The sequence below is a fragment of the Nilaparvata lugens genome, chromosome X, assembly GCF_014356525.2.
Source record: "Nilaparvata lugens isolate BPH chromosome X, ASM1435652v1, whole genome shotgun sequence".
In the NCBI taxonomy this organism is placed as follows: domain Eukaryota; kingdom Metazoa; phylum Arthropoda; class Insecta; order Hemiptera; family Delphacidae; genus Nilaparvata; species Nilaparvata lugens.
In genome coordinates, this window is record NC_052518.1 from 12,504,029 (window position 1) to 12,523,157 (window position 19,129).

The 19,129-nt window shown below is 34.3% G+C and overlaps 1 protein-coding gene across 1 annotated transcript in view; it reads left to right on the forward strand.

Annotated features, from left to right (window-relative positions):
* Nucleotides 1–19,129, forward strand: part of LOC111043356 (ankyrin repeat domain-containing protein 50) — a 67,978-nt gene that overhangs the window by 14,078 nt on the left and 34,771 nt on the right. Inside the window, exons 5-9 of the mRNA XM_022328280.2 lie at nucleotides 4,295–4,526; nucleotides 8,003–8,233; nucleotides 9,695–9,784; nucleotides 11,483–11,614; nucleotides 15,717–15,896. Of these exons, the coding sequence (XP_022183972.2) occupies nucleotides 4,295–4,526; nucleotides 8,003–8,233; nucleotides 9,695–9,784; nucleotides 11,483–11,614; nucleotides 15,717–15,896 (865 nt within the window). The remainder of the gene's footprint in view (nucleotides 1–4,294; nucleotides 4,527–8,002; nucleotides 8,234–9,694; nucleotides 9,785–11,482; nucleotides 11,615–15,716; nucleotides 15,897–19,129) is intronic.

The following is a 19,129-nucleotide window of genomic DNA, read 5'->3' on the forward strand; positions in this document are numbered from 1 at the left end:
TACCGTTATAGAATTGAAAACATATTTGCTACTAGTAGAATGTGTTCATTTCTTGATCAAACCCTTTGCACTCTCCTGGCCAGTGTCACTGGACATAGCCGATTCACTTGTAAGCTCAAATTTGTTTAGTGTCTGTACTTCCGCTCAGCTCTCCTGTCCAGTACTGCTGGACAAGGCGGTATCCATAGAAAAATATTTGGTTGCCATGGAAAAATTTGTAATGTGAAATTTCATCTTTCAATATTATTATCATCAAAATTGTATATTTGTTTGCTTTTCAAATGTGAATCTGTGTTTAGAAATAAGTTTTCTTAACTTTAAACTTTATAAAACAGAAACTCAGAAAGTGAAAGTGCAAATTTTTAGTGAGAAAATATGAGGAACCCAATGTATAACATATAAACATGAGTGTTAATAGGAAATGACATTGGGTAATACGGTGAGGCAGAACATCCAAATTAAAGCTAATTAAAGCCATATGATTAAATAAATGAGGCGGTATCCATATCCCACTCGTAATAAGATTCACCCACGATGTCTCTACAGCTCGGACTTAATTTCTTCTTTCAAGGCACTCCTTATTTCTTGAGGATTTAATTCTTGGTCAGCCATAACGAGAATTGAAGTCAAAAATTTAAAAACCTATAAAAACAAACCATCACTCCAACTTACTCAGCTTCTAGTTTAACAATATCTATTACTAGATAGTGAGGAATCAACGCATTATACCCACAATGCTTATTTATAATGCTTTCATATCTCACCGACAGACTGCAGCTCTTTACAGACAATTAGAGAATATAAGCAAAATATCCAACTACGCAGTTGTCCAGCATTACTGGTCATGAGAGCACATCAGAATTTTAGTTTTGTCAAGCCATGCTGGACAGGAGAATTGAGGTGTCGATTGTAATGCAGTAAACTACGAGTGGATTGGGAAAATGGCGCTGTCCAGTGTGCAGGAGAGCTGGTGGGTCTCATTCATGTTGAAATGAAAGAGCGCAAAGGGTTAACCAAAACATTCTAAAAGTGCTAAATAGAGTTAGTTTATTAATTTGTTCATATGTAGCCTATGTATTAGTTGAATGTGTCGGTAGAGTTGATATAATATTTGTTGTTCATATTTATGTACTAGTTGAATTTGTTGATAAAATTAACCAAAAGTTAATTAATATATTAATAGTGTATATTAGTATATTAATAGTGCTCACTAGAGTTTATATATTTGTTCATACGTATGTACTAGTTCGCTCATTTGCGTTCTTAAAATTCACCAAAAGTACTAATAGTGCTCTATAGAGTTTATATATTTGTTCATACGTATGTACTAGTTGAATGTGTCGATTTGTACATAAAATTAACCAAAACAAGATACACCACAATAATAATTGAACTATTCTTATAGTGTTGAATAGAGTTGATTTGTACATAAAAATTGAACAGAGAATATTAAGGGTGGCCACTAATGACAGGAACACATGTCGTCATACTTTTGTGTCATCACAGCAAAAGGCTTCGATAAACATTTTTTAGGTTTTTTATATCTTCAATTCCTGTTGTTTATTTTCTCTTCGATGCTGTATTTGAGGTTAAAATACTCTATTATCATTACAATTGATTTATTTATTGTTAATTTTATGTTAGATGCTGCTGTTAAACAGCTGTTATTTGTTCGAGGCTTTTCGCTGATGACACAACATGCATGACGAGCATGTGTGTACACAGATGGGCATCATGCTTGTCCCATCGTTAGTGGTTACCCTTACATTTGATCACCATGTATAATTTGAGGTAAATAAGTCACCACAATTACACTGAAAACATCTTCATTCATTACTACGATCTCCTCGTGCTGATCCATTAAAATAGTGTTGATTAGTGAATAAAAATTAAAAATAAGATAACTTACAATTACAACATGATCATCATTTTTCTTACCTTGATAAGTTGAATTGTTCATAAGTTGAATATCTTCATTCATAGCTAGATCATTTGATTAATGTCGATACATAAATGAAAATAAAAGTAGAAACATAATCCTGTTTTTGAAACCAATATGTCTACAAAAATTCGGTAAACGAACAGTTATGTTGGAATGATTTAGTTTTTCATCACTTTCAAGTGATTTATTTTATAATATGAAATACATATTATGAATTGTGTGTTTATGTTCCATTATCCATTATTGTTTTGCTCTTTCTTGAAGTTGATAACTTATTTGTATTCCCAGTTTTGCAACGTTTCTACTAACTTTCATTGATTGAATTTCCAATCTTCTCTGCTATTTTTTCGTGAAAAGACTGTTGAAAGCAAAAATAGAATAAGACACTTATTAAATCTTAACAAAAATACTATGAGATAGTTCTTCATAGGAGTATCTACTATCATATCCATATTATTTAATACCTTATCAGGCAAATATCTCAAACCTCTTCAATGTTTTAATCAATATTCTTCAAATTATAGGTAATCAAATTAGAGAAGCGTGCTTGTCATTTTTCATTTATTTATGCTGTTCACGACTCACTTTGAACAAAAATAAGCCAGTTCGTTTTAACAAAATGTTTATTGAACATTGATATTTTTGGATATTCAAATTTTTCATAGTCCAAAAATGAATCGATGTGATAAAGTCTGGTGCATTTTTTTTTTTTAATTTCTCTAATCGCTCTTCCATGTTTTAGAATAATTTGTAATTTATAATTATTCAATTTGAACTAAAATAATTCCTTATAGAAAAATTGAAAATTATAAAAATTTAAAATACAATAACAACATTATCATCATGTTTCTTACCTTGATAAGTTAAATTGGAAATATCTTCATTAATAGCTAGATCATTTGATTAGTGTCGATACTAAGTGATAACTAAAATTTTCTAAAATTGTTTGTTCAGTAGTTGATGAAGGATATCAACTTGTTGATACTTTTTCTGCCGCATTGGACTTCTCTTAAGATTTAATATCTTATTCTATTTTTGTTTCGAACAAAGTCTTCTTACTGGAAAGTATCAGAAATTTGAAAATATAAACAACTTCTAAATAATTTTAATTCACTTCACTTGTGAATAAACTTGAATATTAACTAGTATAAATAATAACTAGTCCAAGTTTTTATTGTAGAGTGGAAATAAGCAATTTCCAGTCCCCCCAACTAATTTTCAAATTCATCGGGCTTCATTCAGGAAACTATATGCAAGTCACGTTACCAAGTTTGGATTCTACTAATATGGGTTTACCTTACGGTTTTACTAATATGGTTTGTACTAATCTGGTTTTATTGTTCAGATTCATTAAACCCTACATTCTATTATATTATATATTTACTCACATATTGTATGTGTAAAGTAATGCTCAGACCAAAATCTGTAGCTCTGCAGAGTCTGTGAATGGATGGATTTAAAAAGATCTGTCGCCGGCTTAATCAATGCGGGTGTTCACACCGACATCTATGTATCTGCCAGCTGACGTTCCAAGAAAACTCTGCTCGCATGCAGATGTTTTCGAATCGCTAGGAGCGATTTTCTCCAGGCATCCGAGTGTATGTTTGCGATAAAGATCTCTCATCAAAAACCTAAATCACGTAAAAATGGAGATAGAAGAATTCTAATTTAAGATTCGGATCAAACGCCTTGAAATAAATAATTTGGCTCGCGTTTGCTCGAAAAATGAGAAATAAATGTAACAATAAAAAATTTTGGAATCAGAGTGCAACTGAGAACAGACCGAAAATAGCTCTGCCAGCCCTAGCCCTGTAAGTGAGAAAATTCTTGCAATACCAATATCTCATAACCTCAGATTCAGTTAATGGTGAAGCATTGCTTTTGGTTCTGGTGTGCACTTTTCATGCATGATCTTTAGAATCAACTATAAGAATCAAGATTATACATCAATATGTATAACTTTGATTCTGAACCAAAACGCTCAATGAATTGAACTTTTATTGAGGTCCCTTCATTTTCAAAATATCGAGAGTGGAATGTATTATACTGTTGGGAATTCATGAGCTGACAATCATCATGAATTTGCATGATATATTATATGCTATTAGGTTGTATTCAAATTGCCAAAATTTTATCTGAAAGTGAAGGAGAAAAAAGTTGAGCTATGCATTTTTGAAAAATCAATCTGCATTCTCAAGTGAAGATATTTACTCTGTCCCATGATTTCATCCAAAAGATTCAATTAATGATGGAGCATTGCTTTTGGTTCTGCTGTGCAATTTAAGTGTTACTTCATACGTGATCTATGTATTGTAAAATGTTACTTTATATTTGAATTGAACTAATTTTCAGGGGTACATCATTGAGCAGTGATGAAATGCACAGTCTAGCCCTGCATCTGAGTTGCTTGCCAGTTGACACCAAGCTGACACCTCTGCTGTGTTTGTGGCTGATCGGCAGTGGGGCCCCCCTGGAGCAATGGACTGGCCCTGGACCCGGCTGCGATCTGCGAGCTACCAGGCTCATCCAGGACGCCAAAGTTAACCTAGCTGTTGAACCCGTTGCCGCAGCTGCTGTCCCACAGGTGCTATTAATTAATTATTTATTTTCATTAATTATTTTTTTATTTTCTTATTTATTTATTCATTCCACACAGTTTATAATTACTAATTTTTTTATTTTCTTATTCATTTCATATAGTTTATAATTAATTAATAGCTCTCCCTGTACCGCCTGGTTCATGGGCTCGAATCCCGCCTGTGACATGGACGTTTGATCAAATCACCCAAGCACTTGAAAAAAAATTATTCTCTGTGTCACAATTTCGTACATTACAAAATGCTTTCCATTAAAAGTCAAGTCTAATGCCTAGACTACGTGTTGGCCCAGCCAGGCCCAGTCTACAATGTGACCAGTGCCCAACCAAGGCCAGCGTTGACGAACCACCCATCCACACACTGACGCTGGTCGTCATTGGCCTTCATTGGGCCAACATGTGGATGCGGCATTACAAAACTGGTTTTCTTAATCTCAAGCCATAACAACAACCGCATCGAAAACCTTCAACCAACCAGAAATAATTTATACTCTAACCCCCAGTTGCACGTACGTCGGTTAACGTTTAATCACGATAAAATGCTATACTTTAATCGAGATTAGCGCTAACCGATGCATTTTGATTGTACAAAACATAAATTTCAAGCGATAACGCTGATTAAACTAACCGGCGTAAAAATTTAATTCTTATTAGTTGCCACCATTTTAACGGCGATTAGCTGAAATGAAGAAAATTTGGTTGCACAAAGGTAAAAATCGAAAAATAACGCCGGTTAAACTAATCGATGTAAAAGATTTTTAACATGTCATTCACGGGGAATTAAATCCAACTAACGCCGATTAGGTACCTACTGATAGCTGTCTTACAATTAGTTTTTGGTAAAAAAACTACAAAATTCAAAGTATGAGCTAAATGTATGCATGAATCTCATCCGTTAATAAAATAGAGAAGTGTATTCAGCTAAAATTATATTCTGATTTTTGAGGTTAGTTTTCGATCTGGTTTGTCTGCAGATAGCACTTGACACTGGCGACAGACAGGACATTTTTTTATGGCGCATGCCTAATGATTGATCACCGCTTCAATAACATAACCTCAATTTTGTGCCATTTGTTCAGAATAATAACATCTGTCGGTTAAATTACAGTGTTGCCGGATTGTGAAACCTTAAAATCTTGGCTAGTTAACCGGAAAACTTAATCGGGATAGAGAACTAACCGATCTTTGTGGAGCAGAAATGAATCCATAAAACTCAGTTAATGTCCATATTTAACAGCAACTGGCCCTAACTCTATTCAAGCATCACCAGCGTCAGTCTTTGGCTACTGTTTAGAATGTATACTTATTCAACAGAAGGAATGTAGTACATATGAATATCGTCATATCAGAAAAAAAACAAAAGTAGCTTAATAATTGATATAAAAATGAAGCACTTAGGACTATTGATCCGTGATGCAAATTACATTTTTTCCTCCACCTCCATTCAAATAAATGTATCTGTGGCGTACTGTAAAAGCCACCAATGTCAATTGGCATTGAATTGGAATTGACATAGGTAGCTCCTGCACCAATTTACAGAAATATTGTTCAATCTCCATTTATCATGACCCTTTGCTTAAACAGTTTGTTTAAACAAATCTTTCAAGCACAGATAAAACAAATAAGACAGTTTATTATACAGTAGAACAACTCTAGATTGTTCGATAATCTATATCGCAATTTTGCTCACTATTTAAAATTTTCTTAAATTCAAATAAATTCTTTATCAGGTGGAGTTAGGACTCCCTATCTCAGTAGCAGTCATGGAGATCCCACCCATGTGAACCAATTTGAATGGAGTTATATTTAGTCCCTAGGGCGCGAAGTGATCATTTTACTCTCTTGGGAAAAGAATTAATTATTTAGTTTACTGTCCCATAGAATAAAATGAGAATCTTTGGATAGTAGGTGTAGGTAAAATCATTTTACTCTACTGAATCTGGTCTGTTGGAATAGAATAACCTGCCACAACATCGACTGTTTTGTTAACTTCTACAAAATGTTTTTAATTATTCATTCTTTTAAAGTATTACGGTCTAAGGTCCGTTTGCACAAAAGCCGGTTAAATTTTAACCGTGATTAATTTCACGAGAACCAAAACAGAAGGTCTATTTGATAAGACGGCTTCTCTGATTGGTTTTCGTGGAATTAATCACTATCAAAATTTAACCAGCTTTTGTGCAACCGGCACTGAGGTGGATAAATTTGTGTACAGGGGTAGTTAGAGAGAGGTGAGGCTAATGTGAGGATTTAATTTCACAAATTTATGTTCCCAAATTATTTATATTCAACATCAAAACATAGTTACCAATTGCATATAGAACTAATTTAACAACTCACAGCTGATGATGTAGTATGTAAGTAGGTACTCAATGCTCTTTTTATGGCTACTGAAACTATTGAAATAATACTTTATAAAAATTAATTATCAAATGCTTGATAACTTGTATTGTGTTTCAATAGATAAATAGGTTATGCCAACTTGCCAAGAAAAGTGGTTTCATAATTTAAAATTATTCATAATGAATAACGATTGTTAACTTCTCCATACGATAATTTGAGAAATGATGATTTAAAGGCGAATATGATTGCTGAGCTCCTGGTTTTGTTATTCGGAATTAAGTTGAGCTTGCAATGTGAATTGTTGCATTATCTGATCTCAGTCAGAAACAACCATATAGTTGTTCAAACCTTGTATTGATTGTATCATAAGGTAAGGCATATTGTATCATATTATAAGGTATGGTAACAACCATATCTTACTTGTTTTGAATTTTACTTGGTTTAAAAAAGTGGTTTCATAATGTAAAATTATTCATAATGAATAACGATCGAACTTCTCCGTACGATAATTTGAGAAATGATGATTTAAAGGCGAATATGATTGCTGAGCTCCTGGTTTTATTATTCGAAATTAAGTTGAGCTTGCAATGTGAATTGTTGCATTATCTGATCTCAGTCGGAAACAACCATATAGTTGTTCAAACGTTGTATTGATTGTATCATATGGTAAGGCATATTGTATCATATTATAAAGTATGGTATCAACCATATCTTTCTTGTTTTGAATTGTACTTGGTTTAAAAAAGTGGTTTTACAATGTAATGTAAAATTATTCATAATGAATAACGATTGATAACTTCTCCGTACGATAATTTGAGAAATGATGATTTAAAGGCGAATATGATTGCTGAGCTCCTGGTTTTATTATTCGAAATTAAGTTGAGCTTGCAATGTGAATTGTTGCATTATCTGATCTCAGTCGGAGACAACCATATCTTAATTGTTTGGAATTGTATTGTATCATACATTAAGACAATAATAAATTATTCATATGCACATTTGGAATTGGCAATATATATTTAATACACCACCTTAATATTTCCAGTTTCGTTATTCTTATATTGGTCGTATGCTCTTGCTATGTTAGGTGTTCTCTTGTAACGAGAAAAATCATTTTTCAGGAAGAAGAAGAGGAAGAAGATTCTGGAAATTTGATGATGGCGGAGTTATGTCAAGCGGTAACTGAGAGCAGCCCTCTTGAAAGAAACCTCCACGCCTTGGCTGCGGAGAATAACTACCTACTCATGGAGTGTGTTCTGGCAGAAGGAACGGCTTCTGTCAATGAAACAGACAGGCATGGTCAGACTCCGTTCAATGTGGCTGCTAGACTTGGCCATGTTGAAGTCGTTAAGGTTTGTTATTCAAATTAACTAGTTTCTTGTACCAATTTCTACAGACAATTACACAATATCCGATATGTTAAATAATATTTCTGTGATTATTATGAGAAGTGTTTACATAAATTCATTTAGACTATATTTTTAATTCAAAATTAGGGAGAGAAACAATTTCAGGTTTATTTTGTTGATTATCTCCCAAGCATTCATTTGATGTTGTGATTGTGTAAATGAAATAAATGATACATGAGCTGACTATAATTACTAGCTGTTACAATCACTTGTTATTCATGAGATATCTTGCTTCATTCACTCATGTTCTATTCTTTTAATTAAAGCCTTCATTTCTTCTATGACTTTTTGTATTTTATAAGATATCCTGTCTCATTCACTCATGTTCTATTCTGTTAATTAAAACCTTCATTTCTTTGAAAATATTGGTCATCTTTATAAAAATATCAACATAAATAATTTGATTATTTTATATGATTTTGTGCCACTATTAATAACATTTTGAAGTAACAGTACAATATAATAAAAGCTCACAGGAGTGTGTCTGATCGTAAGCTTATATTGTGCTTTTTGTTGAAATACAATTTGATTTAATCAAAAGTACATATTGTGATGAATAAACTTTGTACAGTACAGACATTTCAATATTTACTTGATTGAGAAATGAGTGAAAATTATTCTATAAAATATGTTTTATACTGAGATTTCATATTTTCAATTTTCACTTACATGAATGAACTTTTACAAAACTAATGATAACAAACTACATTTTGTGGCTCTACTGAACTATTGCAGTTTCAAATCTTGCACTGGTTTTATTCCAGGATGTCTGGTTAATAGGTTAATACTGGCTAATACTAGGATGTAATAACACTGAATGTCATTTCAATTCTAAGTCCTTCACTGAATCAGATATAATTTATATCCCCTTAAAATAGCTTATCACAACTAAAGGGATTTCAGTAGGTGTTAGGTTCTCTATTAATCAAATCAATTTATTCGCAAGACATACAAATATCAACACCAAAAGTCCACTTTATACACTTCATGCAAATCATTATAGATGATCCACTGCGTATAAAATTTAACTCATGTATCAGAAAAGCTAAGCTTATGGGCTGAACATAATTCAGATTTGCTCATCAACTATCTAAATTCGGGGGGGAAATAGTTTTGGATTAATTCTGTTGTTTCTCTCCCAATCATTGTTTTGATTTTCTGCATGTGTAAATGAATAAACATTCAACTGTCTATTTTATTTTTCACTGAAATAAAATGAGATAGAATTTAGAATTAGATCATGTTTTATCAAATCCAATTAAAAAAAAATGTTTATTCATTCACGAAATACGACAACTTCCATTGAAGTCTTCCTTTAATGAGGAAGACAACTTCCATTGAAGTCTTCTTTTAATAAGTATGATTTCTGTAGGTAATATGTTGTTCATGATTTTTTATTTTCAGCTGTTGTTGTCTGCTAATGCTGACGTTAATCATGCGGACTGCGATGGATGGACTGCACTAAGAGCTGCCGCTTGGGGCGGTCACACGCGGGTAAATATCCACTTAACGATAAATAGATTAAATATTCAAAGTTCACTTTCTTGTTTAGGGCTACTTGTATTTACAAAAAGTTGAAAATGTTTTAAAAAATGTGGGCACAGAATAGCCGAGACGACTAAGGTGGGCCGTCCACTAGAACCGTTTTCGTCCGAACTAGCATCGGCCGAAAACTACCGAACGCGACCGAACGATCCCCCAACAAAGAAAGGAATAGATGCTCGTCCATTGCAACAGGTTCATACGGCCGTGCATGGCCGTCTCCGGCCGATCAATTTTTCGATCCGAATTGAATGGGATTTTCCGGCTCTATCCGGCCGAACTAACTAGTCGAGCTGAGACAACAAAGTGTTCCTAACCTAAAATTGTTTTTGTTTTTTGAAGTTGTTCTGTTTAATAAAGTTGTAACTATGGACAATGAAAAGTTGATAATTATTATGTAACGAAAATCCTAAATAATGCTGTAAATCACCCCGAAGACTTCTGCTACTGCAGACATTGACAACAGGGTTAACAGCCAGACGGTAATTCGATGAGAACTACTATCCAAAAATTAGTTGCCAGCCCGGGAATCGAACCCGGTACCTCCCAATTGCCAATTTTTGGATAGTAGTTCTCATCGAATTTCCATCTAGCTGTTACCCTGTTGTCAATGTCTGCAGTAGCAGAGTCTTCGGGGTGATTTACAACATTTATTTAGGATTTTGGTTAATTAATAATTATATATTAATTAGCATTTGAATAAATTCATTCTCTATTTAATTCCATCTGTAAAAAGTTGATCAGTTTGGTTCAAGAGCATTTTCCATTGTGGGATATGCGAGACAAAAGATATCATCGTTGTGATGTTCAAAGGAATCTGTAAACAAAGATTACTTAATAATGAATAACTAATTTAGTGGTTATTTGTTGAAGGTAAGATTATTATAATGAATAATTCATGTAATGGATATTTGTTTATTCAATTTTTAAAAATCTCAATATAATCATTGTTTATGAAAAATGTTAGTGGCTATGATTGTAGTTAATTTAATAATATTGGTAACTAGACTGACGTAAACGGTTCCAATGGACGACCATATTCGGCCGAATTAACGGCCGGCAGATTCGTCCGATCCAACAGCCGAACGGATCGGTTGAATACGGTTCCAGTGGACGGTTACCTTAAGGCGTTGACCCTTCAGTCTGATAATTTATTATAATTTGGAGCAGCTCCCTTTCAAACAGTTTTGCAATGAGGTGAAAATAGAATCTTTGGAATGACGAAGAATGAAGACTGATGCAATTTTTTTGCATGAATATCTTCATGGACGTGTGGAAGTTGGCGACCGAGGAGTTGGTGCCGTTGTACCTGCGCCAAACTTGGTAAAGTACCACCAATTTCATGCCGTTCTTAGAAGCTGCACTGCTCCAGTAAAAAGATGCGATGCAGTTGGTAATAAACTGTCGAATCAGATAGATTTTTTTGAAAAGTCAAGAATTTTTAAGGGGAGATAAGATCCTTGCAGGAACCTATCCAACAGATATGAGTTCCAAAACACCCTTTTGTTGCAATAAATAAAGGCCACTTGTGCCGTTCTATTGCACGCAAATTACCTAAGCATAAATACTCACTAGTCACTTGGCGCCATGTAGTGGAATTCCATTGTGAGATTTAATTCAATAACATGTTTTCCGTTGATTATTTGTCAGGTGGTCCAATTGCTTCTGAAAGCGGGAGCCAATGTTGACTTTTGTGATACCGACCAAAGAACTGCTCTGAGAGCTGCTGCTTGGGGTGGACATCAGGAAGTTGTGACCTGTTTACTAGCTGCTGGAGCGGATGTGAGTACAAAATTTTATATTTCATAAAATGTCAATTTGATTGGAGGTTAAATATCAGACCTCCCAAAGGACACAAGTAATCAAGTAAAGCTGCGTTTTCCTTTATGCGTAAATGCCGTCGTCGACCACGACAGGGCGATGATCTTAGATTGAGAAGATTTCAATTTGTCTACAGAACCTAAAATATTGTTTTAAATTATGCTTCAATAAGGGAGGTTGAGTTTATACGTTTTTATACTTTCAAATGGCAATATGTTTATACGATTAAACATGTTTTAATTCTTGAATAATAAACACAAATAATGAAAAGTTATTTGATCAGCTGTTTCAACACACTTAAAATTTGGACAATATGAATGTCAACAATGCTTGTCGCCGTCGACTGCGGAAGTTTACGCACAAACGAAAATGCACCTTTAAGTGTCAATTGGACTAAGGTTGTCACACTATGCTTAAACAGCTATTGTAACAGCTGTGCCACTAAAATCGTTTAAAAATAGCTTCTGGTAGCAAACGTCCAGTTATCAGTCGTATATAACAAAATACATCATTTGATATAATCAGAGAATTAATTCAATATCAATGATTATTTTGAATACTGTAATTCGGTTTATAATTTAAAACTAGAGATCTCTTGGATCATACAGATGAACTAGAGATTAACTGATCATCTGGTTAAGCTGATTATTAATTCATTGAAAAGTGCTTCAACCTATATTATTGTGTTGTTTCATACTGTAATAGCTAGTAGATGTAAAGGTGGAGACATGGTGAAGCGGCGAAGGTAGATTCAAGATTTAATGCAAATTATGGTTTTTTAATAAACGATTCACTTTTTATAAAAGCATGTTATTCATCATAAAACACATTTACAATTAGAACTCTGATTTGCGCTCAGAGGAGTCCGTCCTTCTTAATTGAAGTTTGATGTAGAACTAACTGACAATAGCACTCTACTAGCTAATTACAAATATGCTTATTAAACAACTTAACAGTACAATATAGTGGTTGTATGCAGTTTTCAGTCATATAATTTGCATGTGTTAAATGCAGCACTCTCAATCTCAATCTTGAAGCTGACTTCGCTGCTCCATCATGTTTGCTCTCTAAGGGTGCGTTCATGTTGGAGCTGTGATAAGTGATTCTAGCAACGCGGAGATAATATCGACGTTTTTTATGTTAAGCCTGTTCATGTTAGAGTTGCGCTGTGAATTGCTCTTGGGTCCTGGCCATCGATAAGAGCACCCTTATTCCAGTCCTGAAGGCTATTGGGATTAACTATTGTCTATATAGTCAAAAGTTGCTATTTTCATCTTGTCTTAAATTGTTATATAAATGATGGAATTCCCAAAAACATTCCTATTAAAATTGATAGGAGTGCACGATTTTTAATTTTTCCACATTTCTGAATCACCCATCCCGAATTCATTTATCAAGACTGAAATTACACGTTTATCAAACACAAACTAATCAGCTTTTGAGCGCAACTGAGTCGCTGCTTTTTCAGCGCTAGTCTCTGATGGTATCGCTTAGGGCCAGACCACACAAAGCATTTTTTCAAAACGATTGTTCAGGTGCCAACCCAATCAGCCAATCAGAGAGCTTCCTGCCCTGCCGACTCTATATAAACGCCGTCTGAAAACGCCGCTCAATACTGTCTGGCCCTTATTCTTCAAGAACAGCCGATATTATCAAGTGCTACTTTCTGCTAGTCTCGCTAGTCAAAGCTCCAACATGAACGAACCCTAACTCATGCTGTATCCAGTATAAACTTTCTTTTTTTTGTGTAGTTGAGAAGTTGATATTGTGATATTATTCGTATTAAATGAAAAAGACTAAGAAATTGTCAAAAACCACAGATTTATTGATACTTAGAAAGACCGGTTTTGGCTATTACACCATTGTCAATCTCTGATAAACTAAAACTAAATACAAGAGCAGCAGAATTTTATACTAGTAGGCGAGTACTGCTATTGGTCAAGGACTTGAACGCCCGCCATTAGCCCAGCTAGACAGTCTCCTCCCACTCAACACAATGCCTCCAATCGTCTCTTCTCTGGGATCTTTGCCGCCAGTTGTTGGATACGCCCAGCACACGCAGATCACCTATCACATCATTTATCCATCTCGTTCTCGGTCTTCCTCTCTTTCTCATCCCCATCATTCGTCCATCCAGCAGTCTAAGTTGGGTCCTTTCCATATTCATTCTCACCACATGTCCAAGCCATTCCATCCTTCTTGCCTTAATAAATCTTACAATATTTCCTTCCCCTATAGCCTCATCGATTTCGCTGTTATGTCTGGTTCTCCAAACCCCTCCATCACATAGTGGTCCCCAGATCCTTCGATACATCTTTCTCTCGAATGACTTCAGTGCTCTTTCATCCCTGCTCAGCAATGTCCATGTCTCTGCTCCATATGTCACAACCGGTCGGACTAACGTCTTGTACATTTTCACTTTAGTTGCTCTTGATACTATTCTACTCTTAAAAATCCTTTGATTTGCAAAATACGCTCGATTGCCCATCATAATTCTGCTAGAAATTTCTTGGCTAGTCTTATTGTCGGCTGTCAGTGTAACTCCAAGATACTTAAACTCGCTGACACCTTCAATGCTGCAATCATCTGATAGTATCAAGTTGTCTACGTGCCTTCTTCTTTCATTTGCAGACATTCTCATGTACTTAGTCTTTCCAATATTAATTTCCAGACCCAGCACTCTTGCTTCCTCTTTCATTGTGCTGAAAATCTCTTTCAACTTATCGTGTTTCCTTGCTATCAGCACCACATCATCCGCATAGGCCAGTATTTGACTTGTTCTGTTAAGTATTGTGTTACTTGTACCTATCTTCTGAAGTATTGTTTCAAGCATCAAATTGAAGAGGGTTGCTGACAGTGCGTCACCTTGTCTTACACCAGTTGTAACATTGAATGAGCGACTCAGTTTGTTTCCTATTTTAACTTGAGCTGTCGTACCATACATTGTCATCTTTATGAGACTGGTCAACTTTCTTGGGATTCCCATCTCATTTAGCACATTCATCATTCTGTCTCTTTTGATGCTATCAAATGCTTGGCGGAAGTCCACAAAGAGCATATGCAAATCTGTATCGTATTCATAACATTTCTCCATGATTTGCCTTATTACGAATATCTGGTCTACAGTGCTTCTTCCTTGCCTGAAGCCACACTGATGATCTCCTATCAATTCTTCTGCATAGACCCCTAATCGTTTCAACAGCAGTGATGAAAAAATCTTGTAAGAGGTGCAAAGTAAAGTTATGCCTCTATAGTTGCTGCATACCATTTTATCACCTTTTTTATAGATGGGACATATTATACCTTCAGTCCATTCTTCCGGCATTTTTTCTTGCTCCCATATCCATCCAACCAAGGTATGTACAGCTCTTAAGATTTTCTTTCCTCCATACTTGAGCAACTCAGCTGGTATTGTGTCTCTGCCAGGTGCTTTATTATTCTTCATCCTCTTTATTATTTCTTCTACTTCTTCCAATGTAGGGGGAAGGAGCAGGGGTTCTGCACTAAGCATACATTAGTCAATAGTTTTCCATTTATATATTTGTTTTATTATCTTTCACACTTGTTTTCTTGGTTCTTATTTTGTACTGAAAGTAAATTTTGTTATCATGGCGATTCTGCTGCTTAAGCCGCCATTCTGTCACACCGTTGAGTGGGAGGAGACTGTCTAGCTGGGCCAATGGCAGGCGTTCATGTCCTTGACCAATATCAGTACTCGCCTACTAGTATAAATTCTGCTGCTCTTGTATTTAGTTTCAGTTATCAGAGATTGACAATTGTGTAATAACCGAAACCGGTCTTTCTAAGTATCAATAAATCTGTGGTTTTTGACAATTTCTTAGTCTTTTTCATTCAATATAAACTTTCTCCATTGTCTTTGCTGTAGTTGCTCTTTGACAATGAAATCTCATTTATTCAATATAGTAATGACTTCACTTTTCCTCATCTCAAATATTAGTTTCATCAATTATTTGGGATGAGAAGGAGTGAAGGCATCACTATTTTCACTTCTGATAGATTGTGTAGATTTGCTCTTATGGTTTGATTTCTACGCTTTTTGCAGGTTAATAAGACTGATAATGAAGGCAGAACTGCTCTGATAGCAGCTGCATATATGGGCCATGCTGACATCGTTGAGCGATTGCTCGACTATAATGCTGATATCGATCATGAGGATAACGATGGTCGAACTGCTCTCAGTGTTGCTGCCTTGTGTGTTCCTATTAGTGAAGGCTATACAAAGGTTGGTACTCATAGTTGACTTCCATAAATCTAACACTGTCATGGATTCAAATTTTAAATTTGGACAAATGCATGCCACACATGCAAAATGGGACGATAAGACCCTTTAGATCTATAAATTTTAATAAAATAATAATATTAATGTGGATTTAATTTTTATTTAGTAGAATTTTTTGTTGGGGTGACAATTAAAATTTTAAACCTTTAGTATTTTACACCAGAGGCTTTAAAGACCAATAGTGACATAGTATGGGGCCGAAGCTTGGACATTATCTAGACATAGACAGTGGTCACCAATTAAGTTTCATGAAGGTCCGTTTCAAAGTCTTGGTGAGCTTCCGCGGTCCATTCAGGGAGAACCACTGTTGGTGGGGGGGGGGGGTACTCAGAATTTTTTTGAAAATTAATAGTTCAACTACATTAATTTTAATAATCCAAATATTTAGGATAGTTATTACTCTGTATGTATTTCGATATTAATGTTCTTCAAATATATTGAAGTTTGATATTATGCCATGATAAAAATTATCAAAATTAAAATGAAGGCAATAGAAATTAATTTATTGTTTTTCTTTATTCTATTTATATGAAGAATGTTTACTTATGAAATTGTCAAAACCATTCTCGAATTTAGTCCTTGACTATATATCTATTGAAATACTGTAGCAAGATAAATTAAATTAAACGTTTTACTAGGCATAAAATAATTGGATAAAATAATGCAACCATCAATAGCCAGCTTTTTATTAAGAATAAGATACAGATAGGTAACTCTAATAAAAAATGTAAAAAATTGACGTGTAAAAGAAAATAAGAAACCACATATAGTCATTTAGTCGTTAAGGCTAGATGTCGCGTACATTGGAATAACCATCTCCCTTCTAATTCGGTTACACTGCGGTTTATTTATTGTTCTGGTTGTTAAATAAAAAAAAAATATTTCATTGATACTTTCGAAGGTTTCTTTTGGATTTTTTGTTTTAGGATTTATTTTAAGTTTTTTTCGTTGAGATCAGTATGACATCGCGGTCCACACAAAACTAGATGGCGGTCCGGATCCGGACTGCGGTCCGGATCCGGACTGCGGTCCGCGATTTGGTGACCACTGAACTAGAAGAGAAGAAAGTCTGCTACAGAGATGGGAAAGAAAGACTTCGAGAAGAATTTTTGGAGCAATCAAGGAAAATGAAACATGGAGGATAAGAACAAACGAGGAACTTGGAAGATTGTTTGAGGAGAGCAGTATTTTATCTGTTGTGAAAAGTATGAGGCTGAGATGGGCTGGTGATGTGCACTGAATGCCGGAAGGGAGTGTGCGAAAGGAAGGCAAACCCGGAGCAAGAAGACTACAAGGAAGACCAAGAAAGCGGTGGGTTGACGAAGTGCAGGAGGATTTGCGAAGACTGGGTGTAAGAAGATGGAGAAGAACAGCAGAATGTCGAGAGAGACGGAAGGATGTGGCTGTGAAGGCTAAGGCTCTACATGGGCTGTAGTGCCAATAATGATGATGATGACACTTTGAGATTAGTGGGCGGGTACTTATCTCATGAGTTATTCGCCAACTCTTACATAATACCGTGATGAATTATTTCTGAAACCAAGTTCTGTTGTATCGTTTTTCACATTTTGTTGTATCGTTGGTGCTTTAAGTTGTTCACTATGACAGTAATCTTAAAAACTACTTTTATGATGAATTTGGTATTGTTATTGTTAATTGCGGAATAAACATAAATTATTAAATGGATGTGGTGTATGAAATTATATAATATTAACGATAACTTGTGCTATTTAACATTTATCAAAGATTTTACATTTTTGATTTATAAAATAGAATTATATAGTGAGGTCCACGTTATAATGGCAGTGAAGAAAGATAGGAGAAAAACGTTGTCAAGTCTCTCCATTTTGCCACTGACTGTACACAGCTGTTACTCAATTCATCCCATCAAATTTAATCTAATAATAATTATCATTTCCTTGATAAAATAATCAATTTAATGTCAAATTGATCAAGAAAATATATTTTTTCATAATTTGATTCAAAAATTTGCTTTCATGACTGAGATCAGATTTTTATTTCTATACAAACCTGAAATGGCGGCTAATTTAAAAAGCTGTGATACAACAATCTGAATTTCAAAACAACAGAAATTGAGTTATTTGGTAGGTATTCTATTCCAATTTCCTTTAAAAATAAAATAAAAATAGAAATCCTATTTAAAAATGAGCAATTTCAATGGATTAATTCTGAAATAACTTTTCAATACTATTATTATACCTGTACGAGTAGGTCCAACCTATACGGGTAGGCTAACTTAAGCATGAAGTCTAGGATGATTAGTTATCAACTTTTAAAATGTCATTTCAGGAATTTTAATTTGTGTTTCTCATAAGGTAATGTTTAAAAATTATTTCATTGTTTCAAAAATACATTTTAAATCAATTATACGACTTGTGTACTCAAGTATTTTGATAGAATGAAGAAAAAAATGGCGGCTGAGAATATGGTTTGTTCACTTTTGTACACTATGTACAGTCACTGTCAAAATTAAATATAAAATATTCTGGCAAATAGGCAACATTGCAAAGCGAGAGAGAGATAGTGCTATCTGTTTTGTTGTATGATAGAAAAGGACAGCAACAATATTGTCAATCGTACACTGCCATTATAATGTGGACCTCACTATAGTTCCCTTTTTTTTTAATTATGTTTACGGAAATAACATTCCATTAGTTGAATAATCACAACAATTAACACACAATTGATTGAAATAAACGTTGAGGTGAGAAATAATACTCGCCTATGTTAACTAGAATATTGCTGTTTGGAGCTGATATGTCTAAACATACTTTATTATCACTCATTTTATCTATTCATTCAGCCAATTTATATTATTGAAATTTCCCAGGTGTGGCTGTAAAATATATGTTTACGGAAATAACATTCCATTAGTTGAATAATCACAACAATTAACACACAATTGATTGAAATAAACGTTGAGGTGAGAAATAATACTCGCCTATGTTAACTAGAATATTGCTGTTTGGAGCTGATATGTCTAAACATACTTTATTATCACTCATTTTATCTATTCATTCAGCCAATTTATATTATTGAAATTTCCCAGGTGTGGCTGTAAAATATATCTATATAGTGAGGTCCATGTTATAATGACAGTATTTGATCAACTTTGGTTTTGCTATCCTTGTCTATCATTCGACAAAGCCGGTGGT